Source organism: Scyliorhinus canicula, chromosome 7 (assembly GCF_902713615.1).
Source record: "Scyliorhinus canicula chromosome 7, sScyCan1.1, whole genome shotgun sequence".
NCBI lineage: Eukaryota > Metazoa > Chordata > Chondrichthyes > Carcharhiniformes > Scyliorhinidae > Scyliorhinus > Scyliorhinus canicula.
The window spans coordinates 60,970,052-60,990,866 of NC_052152.1; the positions used below are offsets into that span (position 1 = coordinate 60,970,052).

Here is a 20,815-nt window from a genome sequence, read left to right on the forward strand (position 1 = left end):
GTGGCCCTTCTTCCCGCAGCTCTTGCACAGAGCGGAGCGGGCCGGGCAGCGCAGGTGCTTGGAGAGACCACAAAAATAGCAAAGGGGCCCCGCTAGTTTGTCGGAGCGACCCGCAGCACAGGCTTGGGGGTGGTCGGGGTCCACGGAGGACGGGGGTGGCGCGTGCCATGAAGTCCAGGGGGTTGCTGCGCGGCCGTGGGCGTATGCGCGGGCGTTCAGGTCAGCAACCTCCAGGGAGGTTGCAAGAGTCTGTGCTTCAGCTAGGCTGAGGGTGTTCTTCTCCAGCAATCGTTGGCGGATAGAAGGAGACTGCATGCCAGAAACCTAAGCGTCTCTAATTAAAAGTTCCATGTGCTCAGTCGCCGAAACTTGGAGACATGCGCACGTTCTCCCTAGAGCTGTGAGGGCCTGGTAAAACTCGTCGAGTGACTCACCAGGGAACTGTTGTCTAGTCGTCAGGAGATGCCGTGCTTATACTTCGTTGACCGTCCGGAGAAAGTGTCCTTTGAGAATCTCCATGGCCGCATCATAATCGCTTTCGTCCTCAATCATTGAGTATACCACTGTGCCCATGCATGAGTTGAGGATGTGGAGTTTCTGCTCCTTGGTGGGCTTGCTGGCTGCAGTCGTTGGATAGCTATTAAAACACGCCTGCCAGTGTTTAAAGATTGCAGGCGCATTTGAAGCATGCGGGCTGGTGTGGAGGCAGTCAGGCTTGATGCGTAGGTCCATTTCAAAATTCTAGCTGATTAAATTGATGTACCATCAATTGGACTCGAGACACAATTAAGATCCAAACTGTGGCTTTAATCAGCTAGTTGTTAGCCTGGTGGTCGACTACAGAGAAAGGCCGACCGCCGGGAACTCTGGGTACTCATACCCCGCCTCGGAGGCGGAGTCTAATTGCCTCTCGACCAATTGTGAGCAGTCACATGACTAGTCCCAGCCAATCGGACGAGAGGCACATGACCAGCCAGAGCCAATGGGAAACTCATGCTCTGCACCAATGGCAGTGTTCACATTCATACCACCACAGAGGCGATGCATTAATAACATATCATAGTCACGGTAACAGACCACAAACGTTTTGTCTTTTTTTTGGTCAAGTGCCTGGTATTGCCTATTTTTGTTTCCTGCAATTGGACATTTCCATATCATGTAGCATGAACTACTGAGGGATAAATCAGAGAAAGTGTCATGAATAACTTTCTTCGCAACTTCTGCAGATGTGCACGGTGATGCGACCATCAATTCACACAAGACGATTAGCAGAAGTGAACAGTGGTTTTAATCAGCTAGATCTGTGCCTGCCTGCGACTGCTCTGTACTGAGTGCCGCCTACAGGCTGCAGGTTTTAGATACCACCCCCGAGGGGGCGGAGCCACAGGCGGAGCCTACAAGGGCATCAACATAATACAGTACGATATAGTGGTGAACTGCAGTAGCAATACGTTCACCACATTCACCCCCTGTTAAAAATTGAAGTCCAGCGGGGGTGAAGTGGGCTCACATATCGAGTCTATCTGGAGCCTTAATCATTCTCTGTAATTGCGTCAGCTCCGGCTTTGCTGCGGGCACGGGTGTTGGAATCGTCACTGCGGGTACGGGTGTTGGACCCGTTGACTCCGGGAGCGTGGCGTCTGGAGCTTTATCACGGTGTGTCGGCGATGGGGGAAGGGGGGAAACGGGGGGTGTAGGTCATGTAGGGGCGGTGTTCAGGATCCCCAGGGGGGCAGCTGGTAGCCCGCTGTGAGGGATTCGGTTGGTGGTGATAGGCGGTGGGGGGGGGGGAGGGGGGGGGGGGGGGGGGGGGGGGGTGGCACTGGTGACGGTCGCTGGGGAACGGCGGGTGCCAGATCCCGGAGGGAGACAGTATCCTGTCGTTCATCGCGGTGCGCCACGTAGGCATACTGAGGGTTGGCATGTAGGGGCTGGACCCTCTCGACCAGGGGGTCGGACTTATGGCTCCTCACGTACTTCCAAAGGAGGACAGGCCCCGGTGTTGTCAGCCAGGACAGAAACGAGACCCCAGAGATGCACTTCCTGGGGAAGACAAATAGACAGTTGTGAGGGGTCTCGTTCGTGGCTGTGCAGAGGAGCAACCGAATGGAGTGGAGCACGTCGGGGAGGACCTCCTGCAAGCTGGAAACCGGGAGACTTCTAGACCATAGGGCCAGAAGGACAGCCTTCCAGACCGTCGCGTTCTCCCTCTCCGCCTGTCCGTTTCCCTGGGGGTTGTAGCTGGTGGACCTGTTCGAGGCAATGCCCTTACTGAGCAGGTACTGACGCAGCTCATCGCTCATAAAAGAGGAGCCCCGGTCACTGTGGTCGTAAGTGGGGAAACCGAATAGGGTGAAGATGCTGTGTAGGGCCTTAATGACAGTGGCCGCGGTAATGGGACATGGGAGAAACGGGAATACTCGTCAACGACATTGAGAAAGTACACAATGCGGTCAGTGGAGGGGAGGGGCCCTTTGAAATTGACGCTGAGGCGCTCGAAGGAGCGGGAGGCCTTCACCAGGTGGGCCTTGTCTGGCCGATAGAAGAGCGGCTTGCACTCTGCGCAGACTTGGCAGTCCCTAGTCATGGCCCTGACCTCCTCGGTGGAGTAGGGCAGGTTGCGAGCCTTGATGAAGTAGAGATGCCGGGTGACCCCCGGGTGACAGAGGTCATTGTGGATGGCCCGAAGTCGGTGATCTTGCGCGCTGGCGCATGTGACGCGGGACAGGGCATCTGGGGGCTCATTGAGCTTCCCAGGAAGATACACGATATCGTAATTATAGGTGGAGAGTTCGATTCTCCACCTCAAGATCTTATCATTCTTGATCTTGCCCCGCTGTGTGTTGTTGAACATAAAGGCTACCGACCGTTGGTCGGTGATGAGGGTGAACCTCCTACCGGCCAGGTAGTGCCTCCAATGCCGCACAGCTTCCACAATGGCTTGAGCTTCCTTTTCGACGGAGAAGTGTCGAATCTCGGAAGCATTGAGGGTGCGGGAAAAAAAGGCCACGGGCCTGCCTGCCTGGTTAAGGGTAGCAGCCAGGGCGACGTCTGACGTATCGCTCTCCACCTGGAAGGGGATGGACTCGTCCACCGCGTGCATCGCGGCATTGGTAATGTCTGCCTTGATGCGGCTGAAGGCCAAGCGGGCCTCAGTTATCAGGGGAAAGATGGTGGCTTTGATAAGTGGGCGGGCTTTGTCCGCAAAGTTGGGGACCCACTGGGCATAATATGAGAAGAACCCCAGGCATCTTTTCAGGGCCTTGGGGCAGTGGAGAAGGGAGAGTTGCAGGAGGGCGCATGCGGTCGGGGTCGGGTCCTAGGACTCCGTTTTCTATGACATAGCCGAGGATGGCTAGTCGGGTTGTGGGGAAAGGGCATTTCTCCTTGTTGTAAGTTATATTAAGGGATTGGGCAGTTTGGAGGAACTTCTGAAGGCTAGCTTCGTGGCCCTGCTGATCATGGCTGCAGATGGTGACATTATCCAAGTACCAGAACGTGGCCCGCAGCCCGTACTGGTCAACCATTCGGTCCATCGTTCTTTGGAAGACCGAGACCCCATTGGTGATGCCGAAGGGGACCCTGAGGAAGTGGAAGAGGTGGCCGTCTGTCTCAAAGGCCGTGTAATGTCGGTCTTCCGGGCGAATCAGAAGCTGGTGGTATGCAGACTTCAGATCTACCGTGGAGCAAACCCGGCAGTGTGCAATCTGATTAACCATGTCTGCTATGCGAGGAAGGGGGTACACATCGAGTTGCGTGTATCGATTTATGGTCTGGCTGTAGTCAACAAGCATCCGGTTCTTTTCCCCGGTCCTGACGACCACCACTTGGACTCTCCAGGGGCTATTACTGGCCTCGATGATCCCCTCCCTCAAGAGCCGCTGGACCTCCGACTTGAAAGAAGTCCTGTCCTGGGCACTGTACCGCCTGCTCCTGGTGGTGACGGGTTTACAGTCGGAGGTGAGGTTCGCGAAGAGCGAGGGAGGGGCGACCTTAAGGGTCTGCGAGGCTACATACAGCGAGAGGGGGTAGGGGTCCGCCGAACGTCAGGGTCAGGCTTCTGAGGTTGCACTGGAAATCCAGTCCTAACAAGAGAGGAGCGCAGAGAGGGGGAAGGACATAGAGTTTAAAATTGGCGTACTCGGCACCCTGTATCGCAAGGTTCACGACACAGTACCCCCGGATCTGCACTGAATGTGATCCGGAAGCAAGGGAGATTGTTTGGGACGCGGGGGAAATCTGGTGGGAGCAGCGCCTCACCGTGTCCGGATGGATGAAGCTCCATGTGCTCCCAGAGTCAAATAGACAGGGCGCTTCATGCCCATTGACCCGGACGGTCATCATGTCCCGGATGGCTAGTCCATGTGCTGCGAGGCCGTGATGTCCTTGTAGTTACAGTTCCGAGCGAGTACCCTCAGGCCGCGTAGTTATTCCTCCAGCGATTCCCCGGGGCGTTGACGACGTGTGGTGAGGAGATGCCGTGCAAACACTTTGTTCACCGGCCTCACGTAATGACTTTTCAGGATCGTGACTGCGTCTGCGGCGTGGTCGCGTCCTCGATTAGTAAAAAGATTCTGTGGCTCACCCGGGCGTTGAGGAGACTCAGCTTGTGTGCCTCAGTGACGGCGGGCGAGGAGAGGAGGCGAGGTAGGCCTCAAAGCAGCGGAGCCAATGTGAGAAGATTCCTTTGGCTTCAGCTGCCTGTGGGTCGAGTTCCAGTCGATCAGGTTTGAGGGCGGCTTCCATTGCGATATCTTAGCTTATTAAATTGATGCGACCATCAATTCACACAAGACGATTAGTAGAAGTGAAAAGTGGTTTTAATCAGCTAGATCTGTGCCTGCCTGCGACTGCTCTGTACTGAGTGCCGCCTACAGGCTGCAGGTGTATATACCACCCCCGAGGGGGCGGAGCCACAGACGGAGCCCACAGGGGCATCAACATAATACAGTACAATACAGTGGTGAATTGCAGTAGCAATACGTTCACCACACACAGTACAGATGTTCCTAAACCCTACTTCGTAAGACCAGTGCTGGTTATAACAGTTAATTTAACCCTTGGACCACATTTTGTACTCAACTTCGGAGGAAAACTTCCCTAATTATTACCTTAAATAATTGTCAAAATAGAGTTGACAATCACACTGAAAGATAGGAACAAAAACGGCCAGTGCTAATTAAACATATCGGCCTTTACAAATAAGACATTCCTCAACAGTTCGGAGAAGTAGAAGGCACAGATTTAAGATAATTATCAAAAAAAACAATCTCAAATTGAAGAAAACCCTTTTAATGCAGCCAGTGTTAGGAAATTGAATGCATTTCCTCAGAGTATGGTGGAGGAAGAGCCAATTGAGGCTTTCCTAAAGGGAATTGGATTATTTGTAAAGGAAAAAAACAGGGCTGCAAAAGGCAGGGAAGTGGCATTAGGTGAATTGCTCCATTAGAGAGCCAGCACAATGGCCTCCTTCAGTTCTGTAACCTTTCTATGAAACCTACTTGAGTCAAATTTGAGGGTGAATGACTGAACCAGCTGTGCAGCTGGTATGTCAGAGTTTGTAACCTTCTGATATCAGGGGGCTTACAAGATGTTGCCTGGAGCACCTGATGTATTAATCCCTATGAATTCACCTAAGTAAACAGGTAAATAGATATGGAATTTAAAGAATTAAGATATTCATGTGTCCATGACATCAACAACAGACGATTGCTGGGTTGCTGGATCAAACAGACAGGATTGGTTTCTTAAAATGAACGGTTTAAACCCTATTAAATAAGAGATAATATGCCAGGGAAATCACTGTATTTTGCTCCCACATGGAGTAATATTTCATTTAAGATTATAATAAATCAAATGAACTTTAATTCTCCAATTCTATTTCAACGTAGCAAATTCAGAAAGTCAAATAAATTATACTCACTTAAGTTGCATGAAAGAATGGTCTGCTACTCTGGTCTTTCAGGACATCACATGTTGAAATATCAGCAAGTATAAGACATTTTGGGCATGATTTTTTTGGCACATTAGCCAGGGGTGCAAGTCTCTTTTTAAAAACATATTTTATTCAGGCATTTTCATAAAAAAACAAACTGACGCAGAAACAAAATTATACAACATTATAAATTGATTATAATCAAGTATAAAAACTGGCAAGTCATGCTACAGTTGTATAGAACCTTGGTAAGGCCGCATTTGGAATATTGCGCACAATTCTGGTTGCCACTCTACCAAAAGGAATGTGGAGGCTTTGGGGAGGGTGCAGAGGAGGTTTACCAAGATGTTACCTGCAACATCTTGCAGGGTGTTAGCTATGTGGAGAGGCTGAATAGACTCGGACTGTTTTCATTAGAAAGACGGAGGTTGAGGGGTGACCTGATAGAGGTCTACAACATTATGTGGGACATGGATAGAGTGGATGGGCTGGCATTCTTTCCCAGGGTGGACGGGTCAGTCACCAGGGGGCATAGGTTGAAGGTCCATGGGGCAAAGTTTAGAGTAGATGTGCGAGGCAGGTTTTTTTCACAGAGGGTGGTGAATGCCTGGAACGTGTTGCCAGGGGAGGTTGTGGAAGCAGATATATTCATGGCATTCAAAAGGCATCTTGACAAACACATGGATACGATGGGTTTACAGGGATACAGCACAAGGAAGCACTGAGGTTGGTATCATGACCGGTACAGGCTTGAAGGGCCAAAGGGCCTGTTCCTGTGCTGTATTGTTCTTTGTAATAACCAACACCCACTCCCCCACCCCTGCTCCCCACCCTCGCCCCCCACCTCCTGTCCTGCCTTTCCCATTTTAACCCACTCTTACCCTTTTGCTGACTCCTCAATCCATCTTGAAGAAGTCAATGAACGGCTTCCACCTCCGAGCGAACACATAAACTGACCACCCCAGGATGAACTTGACGTTCTCCAGCCTCAGGAATTCTGCCAGGTCACTCACTCACACCTCCACTTTCGGCAGCTCCGAGTCCCTCTATCCAAGTTAGATCCATCTCCGGGCTATCAGGGAGGCAAAGGCCAAAACATTGGCCTCGCTCGCTACATGGACTCCTGTGTCTTCCAACACCCAAAATATCGCCATCTCTGGACCCGGGGCCACCTTCACCCCCACCACCTTGAACATTACATCCGCAAACACCTGCCAGAACCCCTTTAGCTTCGGAAATGGCCAGGACATGTGGACGTGACTCGCAGGCCTTCCCCGCAGCATCCACACCTATCCTCTACTCCCTCACAAAATCCACTCATTGACGCCTCATATGTGCCCTGTGAATTACCTTAAACTGAATGAGGCTTAGTCTTGCACACAATGAGGCAGAATTCACCCTCCGTAGGGCTTCACTCTACGTCCTGGCCTCCAGCTCCCCTCCCAGCTCCTCCTCCCACTTCCGCTTTACATCCCCCGCCGGAGCCCCCTCCCAATCCATCAGCTCCTTGTAGATCTCAGACACCTTCCCCTCCCCTATCTCCTCCTTCGACAGCACCTTGTCTTGCAACCTCAAGGGCAGTAACCCAGGAAAAGATGGCACATCTCTCTTCACAAAATCCAGATCTGCAGGTACATGAAACCGTTCCCCATGGGCAGCTATACTCTTCCTCCAGGTCCTCCATTTTCGCAATACCACCAGCCACACAAAAGGAGTTACACCTTATCCAGGTCCTACACCTCTTTCCATCCAAAGACCACCCTTCAGATGGGGACCTACCAAAAACTACCAGCTTGAGCGGGAGCCACCAAATGTTACTCCATGGCTGCCATCAGATGTCAATAGGTGCAAATCTTGTTATGACGCTAAATATCGCGAGAGGGCCATACGGGATTTGCGTCGACAAGATCTCGGTTTGAGATCTTCCCTGACCCTCGACGGTGACACATCAGGTTTATGCCCAGGAAGGGTGTGAACCTGATTACAATGAATTTGCATTTATTTAAATATAATTAAATGGCTTTTACATTGTAGTTCCCGGCCCCGTGGAACACTCCCCACAGGGGCAGAGAACGGGGCCATCTTGGATGGGCCAGGTACAGGGTGGATTTAACAGGAGTAGAGCCAAAAGGTGAGGATGGCAGACAGTAGAGGGGAATGGAGGAGCAAGCCCTCAGTAAGGCTGATAACTGGAACGTGCTATGGCTCAATGGATCGGTCAAAAGATCTCGGGACTTTGCGCACCTTAGGACCTTGAAAGCAGAGGTGGTCTTTCTGCAGGAGACGCCCCTCTGCATGATGGACCAGGTTAGGCTAAGGAGTGGGTGGATGGATCAGGTTTTCCACTTGGGGGGTCTTTTCAAAGTTGCGGGGGTTCTCGATTTTGATGAGTAAGAAAACGGGGATAGGTCGTGCCCCAGGTCAATGGGCAGAATACGAATGGCAAAGGAGATGGGCAGGTTTATGGAAAGGATAGGTATGGTGGACCTGTGGCTCGTCGAGAACCCAGAGGGAAGGGAGCATATCTTTTTTTCACATGTGTACAGGGTATATTCCAGAATAGAATTTTTTGAGATGAGCCGGGAGGTTTTGATCAAGGTGGAGGGGGCAGAGTATGCAGGGTTAGCAATCTCCGACCATGTGCCCCATTGGTTGGAGATTCGGCTTAGATTGCGACGGGAGCAGAGGGCGGGGTGGAGACTCGATTTGGGGTTGCTGGCAGATAGAGGGTTTTGTGACAAAGTGTGGGCTGTGATTAAGATTGTGATTATGTAGAATTGAACCAAAACGGGGAGGTGTCAGCGGCCACTTTTTGGAAAGTGGTGGTTGGAGGGGAGATTATCTCATTCAAGGCACATGCGGATAGGGAAAGGAGGGAGGAATATGAACGACTAATGAGCGACATGGTGGAGGTAGATAGGGAGTATTTGAGGGTGCCCACCACAGAGGGATTGGCGAGGAGGAAAATATTACAGGGGCAATTTGAGAGGCTGACAATGGGGATGGCAGTAGGGCAAGAGGGGAGCATTATGAATACGGGGAGAAGGCGAGTCGAATGTTAGCGCATCAGCTATAGAGAAAGGCCGCATCCAGGGAAATATTGAAGATATGGACTGGGGCAGGGGATATGGTTTCGGAGCTGGGGAAGATAAATGAGGCATTTAAGGATTATTACCGGATGAACCCTGGGGGTGAAGAGGGGGACATGGGACGGTTCTTAGACGAACTGGAGTTTCCACAGTTGGGGGAAGAGAAGAGGCAGGCGCTATAGGAGCACCTGGGGCTTGAGGAAGATATTGGGCAGTATAAGTGGTATGAAGTCAGGGAATACCATGGGGCCCAATGGCTACCCGGCGGAATTTTATAAGAAGTTCGCAACATCCTGGCGCCTCAACTCTTGGGGATGTTTAATGAGACGTTGGAGAATGGGGAGCTGCCGGAGATGCATGCAACAATCACGTTAATACCAAAAAAGAGGAAGGACGTGTTGGAATGTGGGTCATATAGACCCATAATGTTGTGAAATACAGACGTGAAAGTGCTGGCTAAGTTGGTGGTGGGAAGGATGGAAGGTTGTGTCCCGGGGTGGTTGCGGAGGACCAAGCAGGCGTTATAAAGGACAGGCAGCTTTCTAGTAATATAAGGAGGCTGTTAAATGTGATTATGACCCCGTCGGGAGTTCAGGGCCGGAGGTAGTGGTGTCCATGGATGCAGAGAAGGCATTCGAGCAGGTGGAGTGGCGGTACCTGTTTGAGATCTTGGGAAGGTTTTGGTTTGGACCAAGGTTTGTGGCATGGGTGCGCCTGTTATATGTATATGTGGCACCAAGGGCAAGTGTGCGGATCAATGACATGGGTTCACAGAAATTTTGCTCAATTCTCAGGAACAGGCAACATGACAAGGCTAAACCAATATGCGGACAACTTTTGCCTTTTGGATGAGATGTAAAACACCTATTCTCTCTGTTGGATGACACAGAGTGTTTAATGCCTCACCCAACATCAATAAAGAATAATTTTCTGGACATTATCACATACGATGTGTTGGAGGTTATTGTTGCTCATATTAGCTGCGATGTTTGCTGCATTACAACAGTGAGGAGATGTCAGAGGTAGGTTCTTTACACAGAGAGTGGTGGGTGTGTGGAATGCACTGCCAGCAGTGGTGGTGGAGTCAGAGTTATTAGGGACATTTAAGCGACTCTTAGACAGGCACATGGACAGCAGTAAATTGAAGGGTTGTAGATTAGGTTGATAGTACTGTGCTGTATTGTTCTATGTTCTATGTTAACTTTGGACTACACAGGGGAACAAGGCAGGGATGCCCACGCTGCTGTTTACGCTGGCTATAAAGCCAATGGTTCTCAGGGGGCCGGCAGAGTGGCAAAGGATTATGAGGGGACGAAGGGAAGATTGGGTGTCGCTATATGCGGACGCACTCGTATTGTATGTCTTGGACCCGCTGGACAGGATCATAGGCCTGTTGGGGAAGTTTGGTGCGTTCTCGGGAGATAAGTTAAATGCAGGGAAAAGCGAAGTGTTCCGGTGAATAAGTTGGGTCGGCGAGACAATTTAGAGGGGATGCCATTTAATGTGCCAGAGATAGGTTTAGATATCTGGGGATTCAGGTTGCGAGGGAATGGGTGAGGCTTCACAAATGGAATTTAACAATGGAATTTTAAAACTGGTGGAGGAGGCGAGGGAGGATCTGAATAGGTGAGACACACTGTACTTGATTTTGGCAGGGAGCGATCAAGTGGTAAAGATGAACATTCTGCCGAGGTTTCTGTTCATATTTCAGACACTCCCAATCTTTATGCCAAAGGCCTTCTTTCGAAACTGAGACGTAATTATTTTAGACTTTGTTTGGGCAGAGAAGGTACTAAGGGTTAAGAGGATTCTATTACGGAGGAAGAGGAAGCAGGGAGGGAAACCTGCTACATTACTATTGGCCAACGAACGGGGAGAAGGTGAGGCAGTGGAGGGAAGGAGAGGGGGTAGAATGGGTTAGGATGGAGGAGAAATCCTGTTGGGGATCCAGCTGAAGAGTTATGGTGGCGTTGCCAATGGCACCAAGCAAATACTTGGAGAGCCCTGTGGTGCAGTCCATGGTGAAGATCAGGAACCAACTTTGAAGGCACTTTCAGATAGATGGGATGTTGGTGTTTTGTTATGCTCTTGACGTAGCATAAGCTACTTCCTTGATGTGCACTCTGACAAAGGAAGGTTCAGACTTGGAAATAGCTTTAAACTGTTAACAATTCTCCTACTTGGATTCGACTCTCCTGTTAATCCTGCTATAGCTACTCAGACTGACGAACAGTCTGCTACAATCCACGTGGTGGGTGTGATGTGTTCCAAATCAACCCTGTCTATACTCACTATGTGTCTCCACTGGAAAGAGGAAGATCATGTGTGCTGTGTCCTTTTATATGGGTTGGTGTAATGCCCCCCTGTGGTAGTGTCACTTGTGTGTGTGTCATGAATGCCCATTGGTCGTGTCCTATCTTACTGGCCTATTGGTTGAATGCCTGTGTGTCATGTCTCTGGTCCTCCCTCTAGTGTCTATCTAGTCTACGTGTATTTACATTAACCCCATGTGTATTTACAGTGATGCATATACCACATCCCCCTTTTTTTATGTTACATATTTTCTGTACAGTGTTAAAGAAAATTGATCAAAAACAGGTAGATAAGTGATGCTATGTACAAGTTATGATTACTATGATGACTATACAATAGTAGACAAGAGCAAAATAATAGTCGCGATGACTTTGAGGATAAGACAATACAAAATAAAAGTTATGAGTCCAATAGTTCATGAATTTATATGGTCTGGTATGGAAGTGTCAATGGTGACGTTGTTATTCCTTTGTGAACGCCGTCAGTGTCCTGGTATTCAAGTGTTCAAATCACTTCATTGACTGATTTGGAGTCTGTTTCTTTTTTTTTTCCATGCTTATGTTGGTAATTCTGGATGGCATCTGTTCTGAAAGCCAGGTTGCCTGTTGGTAGTGTAGCAAACGTGAATTGGTAAGATGCATCGTCCTGCCATGGTATGTCATTGTACTGAGCTGAGCAGTAAGTGTCCTGCATTTGCAGATTTGTACCATGTCGTACCAGTCATAGTTCCATTGTTGTTGTCTTTGTCGTGCTTGTTGTCGACGTTGTTGCCTCTGGTACGCTTCTCGTTGTTGTCTTTGATGTTGTTGTTGTGTTGGTTGGTTTTGTTGTCGTGTTTGCTGAGTCATGTCCGGCTTACTTGAATCAGTTTTGGCTTGTCAATGCTCCCCGTCTGGAGCCTGGTCTGTTTCACCTGAGTCCATTTTGGCTTGTCAATGCTCCCCATCTGGAGTCATTTCAGGTTCACTTGAAGCTTCTGAGGTTTCTTGATGCTCCACGTCCGGAGTCAAAACATTCAGGAATGCATTTGCTTGTGGAGAGGCTCGAGCGAATGAGGTTTGAAGTAACATGGTGTCACCGTAGTCACCAGTAGTCTCACTGTGATTGTCGAGTGCCTCTGTACACACTAGCTGAGGCCTGTCACATTGTACATCTTGTATGGGAAGTGGGATGCCGTTGTCACTTGTCTCACATACAGTGGGCAGAGCCTCAGTGTCTTCTTGTCGTTCATTTGAGCTGGGTAGACTGTCAGAGTCTTCTTCTTGTGGCTCAAACAATCTGGGTGGACTGTCATATTCGCTTTGTTGTTCACTGGAGCTTGCTAGACTGTCATAGTCTTCTTGCTGTGCACTTGAGCGTGGCAGACTGTCACAGTCTTTCTGTTGTTCACTTGAGCGTGGCAGTCCTGCATCGTCTGCTGCTGGTTGCTCAGAGGAGGTTGCTGGACCCTCATGGTCTTGTTCATGCAAGGACTGCGCTCTGGAGTCTTGTGTTCCTTTCATCATGGAGTCTGTCCACAAGCTCGCTGTGGAGGCTTGTGTCACTCCTTCTGTGGAGTCTTGCAGCGTGCTCTGTGTGGAATCGTGCATTGGTCTCACTGTGGAGATTGTCATCACTTTCTGTGTGGAGGCTGGGACCCTTCGTGGTGCGTGGACCACTCTCTATGTGGCAGCAGGCCGCTCTCTGTGGGCTTGTACCGCTCTCTGTGCCTTGGTGTCAGGCCGCAGTATAATCCTGCACTCTCGAGTCGGGATGTCGTATATGCTGGGCTGAAGATTCCCCAATCCGAAGAACTCGTCTTCGGGGTCTTCAATGTACAACACCTCTAGTTCTGGTTCGGATGGGTACTGGGGTAGCCACCTCCCAAGATGAAATCTTCGTCTGAGTCGTTGTCTCCCAAGACCATACCATGTTCTAGGGCGGTGCTTACTGCGTGTGGCAGGGTTCTGCGGGGGTTACTTTCAGCTACTGGTCGGATTTCAGTCATTGTGCTGTCGTTCCAGGTGAAAGAATCGGGTTTTACAGCTTTAAAATTTTGTTCGTGTTTTGGGACATTTCCCCTTTAGGTGGGCGTGGTCCAGGGCGTCTGACGTCATGAAGCGTGTGACGTAGGTCGTAGGAAGCGATTGCGCATGCGCAGATCATTGTTCCTTTACTTGGGGTCATTTTCACAATGGCGCATGCGCGGCTTCTTGCGCATGCGCAAACGGACCTTCCCGTTCTGTGTGCTCTTCATGCAACTGCGCCTGTGCAGCTCCTTTTTCAAGATGGCTGCAAATCAAAACTGCCGTTTGTTGCTGCAAGCCTACCTCGTGGTGAGTTTTGGCGCCTCTTTTACCGTTTTTTCTTGTATGTTTCTCGCAGAATTCTTGGAATTTGTCCAGGACTGCCTGGAAGTCGCTCTTGTTTTGCCCCTTTGAGTATTTGAAGGTCTGGAAGATTTCAGCTGCTGTTGGACCCACGATGGTAATTAGAAGCTTTATTTTCTCTGCATCCCCATGCCATCTAGGTCGGACGCTACCAGGTAGATCTCGAATCTCTGCCTGAATGCACGCCAGTTTTCACTGAGATTGCCGTGGTACCCGAACTGCTGTGGAACCGGAATTTCGAAAGTCATCCTGCCTGGGTGCCGTTGCTGGTAGTCACTGTCAGCTGAGTTGTAACTATATGGATTTAAACAGTTCACTCACTGGTACCATGTTTTGTTATGCTCTTAGCGTAGCATAAGCTGCTTCCTTGATGTGCACTCTGACAAAGGAAGGCTCAGACTTGGAGATAGCTTTAACACATTTATTAAACTGTTAACAATTCTCCTACTTGGATTTGACTCTCCTGTTAATCCTGCTAAAGCTACTCAAACTGACAAACCAGTCTGCTACAGTCCACGTGGTGGGTTTGATGTGTTTCAATCAACCCTGTGTACTCACTAAGTGTCTTCACTGGAAAGTGGAAGATTATGTGTACTGTGTCCTTTTATATGGGTTGGTGTAATGCCCCCCTGTGGTCGTGTCACCTCTGTGTATGTCGTGAATGCCCATTGGTCGTGTCCTATCTTACTGGCCTATTGGTTGAATGTCTGTGTGTCATGTCTCTGGTGCTCCCTCTAGTGTCTAGCTAGTCTACGTGTATTTACATTAACCCCATGTGTATTTACAGTGATGCATATCACCACAGTTAGTATTGACGCCGTTGTGTGAAAACCATGGTTTTGAGCCGGGGGGATGGATGGCATGTATCGGAAATGGAGAGAAGTGGGGCTGGTTAAGGTGAGGGATTTGTATCTGGAAGAAGGGTTTGCTCGTATAGATTCATTTATAATCATAGAATTTACAGTGATGAAGGAAGCCATTCGGCCCATCGAGTCTGCACTGGCCCTTGGAAATGGCACCCTTATTAAGCCCACATCTCCGCGCTGTCCCCATAAACCAGTAACCCCACCAAACGTTTTTGGACACTAAGGGACAATTTAACATGGCCAGTCCACCTAATCTACACATCTTTAGACTGTGGGAGGGAACCGGAGCACCCGGAAAGAAACCAAGCAGACACAGAGAGAACATGCAGACTCTGCACAGACAGTGGCCAATGCCGGGAATCGAACCTGGGACCCTGGAGCTGTAAAGCAACTGTGCTAACCACTGTGGTACCGGAGAAGGTAGAGGAAGTGAGTTTAGGCACCTGCAGATAAGGGACTTTGCGCGGAAGGTTTGAAAAGAATTCCCCAGGTTGCCGAGGTACATCCTGTTGGAGCGATTGGTGTTTCCGGCTGTAGAAGCCGAGGGCAGGATCGGAGACATATACCGGCGGCCTAGAGAACAGGGAGGTGAGTGGGTGGGGAAGATTAAGAAGAAGTGAGAAGGGGAGCTGGGAGGGGACATAAACTGGGGAGTATGGAGTGAGGCGCTACGAAGGGTAAATGCAACCTCCTCATGCGCAAGGATGATACAATTCAAGGTGGTGCCCAGGTTACATACGACACAGGCAAGAATGAGTGGGTTCTTTCTGATTGCCCGGCAACAGATTTTATTGAAGTGGCGGTCAGCAAGGCTACCTGAGGTAGCAGCCTGGCTGGGTGACTTATATGATTTTCTTGGGCTGGAAAAGATCAAATACGAGTTCAGCGGAGGGTTTCGAGACAAGGTGGGAGATGTTCGTGACCATGTTTGAGGAGTTGTGGCTAACTTCCTGTGGCGGCCACGAAGGAGTAGGTTGCACCTTTGGTGGCTCCTGCTTGGGTTGGACCTTTGGACCTTTTCCCCGATTTTTTCTCGGATTTTACTTGGAAAATTGATGGTGGACGTAACTGTGAGGAGGAATCCCACACCAGTGCATGGAGAGGCGGACCAGGAGTGCTCGCAAAGGAAGAAACAGGCGAACAAAGAAGGCTTGGGTTGAGGCTGCAGCGGGAGAAAGCATGGTAGATGACCGGAGATCTGGCTCGATGACCCAGTGGTCGATGGAACAGTTAATGCAGTTCATACAAGAGGGCTTCGCCAAGCAGAAACAGGAATGCTTGGACCCGAGTAGGGAATCGATTGCTCGGCTGGAACATAGACTGGATGCTCAAGATCAGGCGATCCAGAAAGTGGAGAAGACACTGACCGATCATGAGGAACACCAAACAGCAATGGAGGGGATGCTGAGATACCAGCAGAAAGGGCTCCAGGAGAAGGTGGTGGATCTAGAGAATAGGTCCCACCGGCAGAACTTGAGGATCATTGGTCTCCCGGACGGGTCCGAAGGAGCGGATGCAGGGGCATATGTAGCGGGCATATTCAAGAAGCTAATGGGGGATGGGGCATTCACTCGTCCCTTGGAGGTGGACAGGGCTCACAGAGCACTAGCGAAGAAGCCACATGTAGGTGACACTCCGAGGGCGATAGTTATGAGATTCCACAGGTACCTGGACAAGGAGTGTATTTTACGGTGGGCCAGGCAGACACGGAGCTGTAAGTGGGAGAACAGCATCCTGCGTATTTACCAAGACCTGAGCGCGGACGTGGCCAGGAGAAGAGCTGGGTTCAACCAAGTAAAGTCGACCCTTTTCACGATGAAGGTGAAGTTTAGACTGTTGTATCCAGCCCACCTTTGGGTCACTTATGAGGAGCAACATTTCTACTTTGAGTCGCCCGAGGAAGCGATGGACTTCGACAGAAGGTGGCATCAGTCAGTGCTGGTGTGAACCTATGGTTGTTACAGATGGGAGCTTTGTTCAACATTTTGGTCAGGCCAAATTGCTGCCGTAGTTGGTTACAGGACTGGAGGGTGCCTATCACCAATCGGCTGCTGGAATTTTTTTGGGTGGGGATGGGAGTGCCGCCGTGGCGAGTGCCCGGAGGGAGGTCCCCACGCAGGAGGCCTCCTCCGCACGCACCCACTCGGCTTCTGGCTCCTTAATCCATCCTCTTATTCACTCGGCCGTCGCCGCCCAGTGGTAGGTTTGTAGGTTTGGGAGGGCTAGCCCTCCCCTTCATTTTGTGTTTTGTAAAACCCTCTTTGGGATCCTAGCATTCTCCCCCCCCCACCCTCCCCCCCCATACAAACGCCATGATTAGTTTGTCTAATGTTTTGAAAAAGGGAATTGTGTACATGTTGATGTGTTGTATCTTTTTATATATGTTTGGAACAAAATCCAAAACCACTTTATAAAAAAAAAACCTTAACACCGATTTTCTCCTGACAGAGTGTCAGAATATCTGGTCTAAAAACGTAGCTGTGTTTCTGGAGAGGAACATGGCGCTTTTCAATCAGAACCTGGCACTTTGCCATTTTTATCAGAAATTCCACCCTTCATGTTGTTGCCTGCTACATGTAATAGATCAGACTAGATTTCTCAGCTGTCTCATTTAATCAGGATGTCGTGACATTAAATGCTGCTGAGAAAAACAGAAATGGTGCACAAGTTGGTAAATCAGCAAAGTTTACAAAAAGCCTGGCCCTGCCAACTTCAATTTCATCCATTTTAAACGAGCCAGTTTGAGAGGTAAGGATCCAACCTATGTTATTAGATTACAATGCTGATTATTCGTGGCTATCGCTCGCCGGAACTCTAATATAAAATGCAGATTTGCCAGATAGTGATCGCGCCCACAATGGGCGGGAATCAGAATGCGACATCTTGTTAGGTCGTGTTAGAAGAGGGATCGTCCGGCATCTACCAGCCCTGCCGTCGTTTGGGCGCAATGCCAATAGACCACGCCCAATAAGTCTTTGCTCTGTGGTGTTGATTGTATGAATGTGCAGGGAGCTACATAGCAACACCCTCTCACCCTCTCCTGCGTTTGTGTGTGTACAAATAAGCTAATCTTCAAAGCTACACAGGGCTAAATCGCTGGCTTTTAAAGCAGACCAAGGCAGGCCAACAGCACGGTTAAATTCCCGTACCAGCCTCCCCAAACAGGCACCGGAATGTGGCGACTTGGGGCTTTTCACAGTAACTTCATTGAAGCCTACTCGTGACAATAAGCGATTTTCATTTCATTTAATTTCATCTTGAGTTTGGTGAGGGGTTAATAGAAATTGGATCACACCAAAACTGAGGGGTTGCGAAATACGGCACACTTGTAAAGAGAGAAATATAAATCAAAACACCTTTCTGTTTACGGATGGGCGGTGAGAGAAGAAATCAGGGTTGCTTAAATTAAAATTCCTCCTGTCCGTATCAGAAAATGGGGTCTTGTCCAGGATGTCCCATTTGAATTTGCCCAGAGTCCAAGTTAAGTCAGCCAAATCTGAGAAGAGTCGTAATTGGGCGGCACGGTAGCACAGTGGTTAGCATTGTTGTTTCACAGCGCCAGGGTCCCAGGTTCGATTCCTGGCTTGGGTCACTGTCGGTGCGGAGTCTGCACGTTCTCCCTGTGTCTGCGTGGGCAGCCACCGGGTGCTCCGGTTTCCCCCCCACAAATCCCAAAAGACATGTTTGTTAGGTGAATTGGTCAACATTCTAATACAGCATTCTGGAGAAACGGTGATAATGCGTGATTTGCTTGAGGCACACTCATCTCTTCACTTGACTGCTCAACACCTGCCTCATGGAGCCAGATGGAAAATATTTGGAAGGAACACCTTATTCTAAATGTCTCATTGATTTTGATGCAATAGCTGAAACAGTTACTATATAGCAACGACGTTAGGTGTTCCACAGCTCCACTCATAATCTCAAGATATACCCAGGGAGGAAGTTGAGTTTAGTTTAGTTCATCCATTTAAAAATAAAAAATCTACAGATCTCTTTTAGCAGCGTCTGGCTGGTTTGAGAATGATTAACATTTTTGCCCCCTTCCTTGCCCAGAAGCCTGGGACAAGTGATGATAATTCTATGTGTGAAATGTTTTCCTCCTGACGGTAGTCCTAAATTCATCAGAATTGGTGCCTTCACCCCAATATTGAGATCCTGGAAAGGATTAACGTGGGCGTACCTACCCTGAGAGTGTGAGCTGTACTGGACTTTGTGATGGGTGTACCAGCCTCTAATTTGAATAACAAGATGTTGTGGTAGTGACAGAAAAGAGGACGAACTGTTCACAATGGCATTGCAGAGAAAAATTGGAAGCCCTGCTGCCAAGGTTTGTCATGGGAGAGTGGGTTAAGTTTGCTGTTCATGGCCATCCTCCAGTGAAAACACAGGTGCACTGAGACCAGAAACTTCATAAATACAGTCCATCCATAGAATCCCTAGAGTGCAGAAGGAGGTCATTCGGCCCATTGAGTCTGTACTGACCCTCTGAAAGAGCACTCCACCTAGGCCCACATCCCTGCCACATCCCCACAACCCTACACCTTAATCATGGCCAATCCACGAAACCTGCACAGCTTTGGATTGTTGGAGGAAACCCACACAGATCAGGGAGAAGGTGCAAACTCCACACAGACAGTCACCCAAGACCAGAATCAAACCAAAGGTCCCTGCCACCATGAGACAACAGTGCTAACAACTGTGCTTTCCACTGTGCCACATTGCTCCTTGTAGCCGATAAATAAGCAGGTTTACCCCATCAGGGTAAGATGTTCAATGCTATGATGGAGGTTGTGTTTTATCCAGCTGATTCTTTGGGCAGAATTTCCAGTTCTCCGCTGTCAGTTTGGCGTGCCTATAAAATTCTCTTGTGAAGCCTTCTCACTGCCCTCATCCTAATTCAAGCCTTTAAGTGGCCAAGTATGGGCACTTAAAGGCCAGTTCCTGCCCAGCCACTGACAGGGGGATGGGGCAGAGGGGAAGTCTGACAAGTCATCCTGGTGAGGCCTCGCATGGGAAGAACAGACACCTCCCTCAACGTTCTCCTCCCGCATTGGGCACCCCCCCCCCCCCCCCCCCCCCAGGTCTTTCCCATGGGTGCTCCCTTCCCCGTGGCTTCTCCATCAAGACCCATCCTCCTCTCCCCACCCCACCTCGGGCCTCACCTCCCCTCCCGGCTGTGACAATCACACACTAACCTCGTCCTGACTCTGGGAATTAGAATCTCGGGAGTGCATGTAGTCCCAGTGCTGGCTACTGTTGCTGCTTGCTCAGCAATCAGACTGGCCGACGGCTCCCCAGGTCGAACTTCCAGCAACCTGCCATCCGAAAACTCCTGCCCCTCGTTTTTAAAGGCAAGGGGCATGTTTCATCTTGTGTTGTCTCCCACGTCAAAATCTGCTTCATACAGTATACATGAACTCCCAACTCCGGAAACCCTCGATTATTCTACACTCTATCCTGTAAATACCTGACTGTGGCCATACTTTTGTTGTCACACTCAAACTAATTTAACCTGCTCAGCACATGGAACTTTGCAGGTATGCGTGACTGAATACCAATGTAAACAGTAACAGGAAAAGCACCCCACCCACAAAGAGTTATTTTACAACTATCTGTCTCCTCTGAACTGACAAAAGATCTCCTTTCTCATTTATTTTTGTAACAGAGTTATTTTTAGATACAAATTCTCTAACTCGTACATTTCCTCTCGCAAATAATGAGCAGATCTGCATTTTCAATTCAAATTATAGTTCAATCCCTGAACCTATTTTGTTGAACGAATGCATTTTCCTTCTGCAACAAATGACAAAAACTGGTTGACCTCCTGTACACAGCATTTACATTATCTATTGGCACAGCCATGTCCTTACCACCATGCCCCCGCCGGGCCGTAATAATCTCCAAACAGTGGAAGACAGGACAGGATGAAAGGCACACCCCAGGCAGCAACATAATACGCACTGCAAGAGATAACGCAAGGGGAAAAAAAACTTAATCCTGACAAAGAATAAAAGATAAAACAAACTGTTATACACTTCAAATTGGAAATACTTAAGCTCCAAAATGGTGAGACTCGATTCTGGTGCACAATCTTGCTTCGTGGCGTGTTAAGACACAAACATCATTGCACTTAATTAAGAGTGTTCCCAAATTACAGCCCACGTGCAGAGTCTCTCATTTTTTAAACTACGGTAACTGATACATTATTAAAGTTCTAATCTGCGGATAAATTGTGAAAGC

General features: G+C 49.3%; 1 protein-coding gene across 1 annotated transcript in view; it reads right to left on the reverse strand.

The window, feature by feature from the left end:
- Window positions 1–20,815, reverse strand: part of si:dkey-100n23.5 (cyclic AMP receptor-like protein A) — a 334,022-nt gene that overhangs the window by 121,427 nt on the left and 191,780 nt on the right. Inside the window, exon 7 of the mRNA XM_038802132.1 lies at window positions 20,446–20,535. Within this exon, the coding sequence (XP_038658060.1) occupies window positions 20,446–20,535 (90 nt within the window). The remainder of the gene's footprint in view (window positions 1–20,445; window positions 20,536–20,815) is intronic.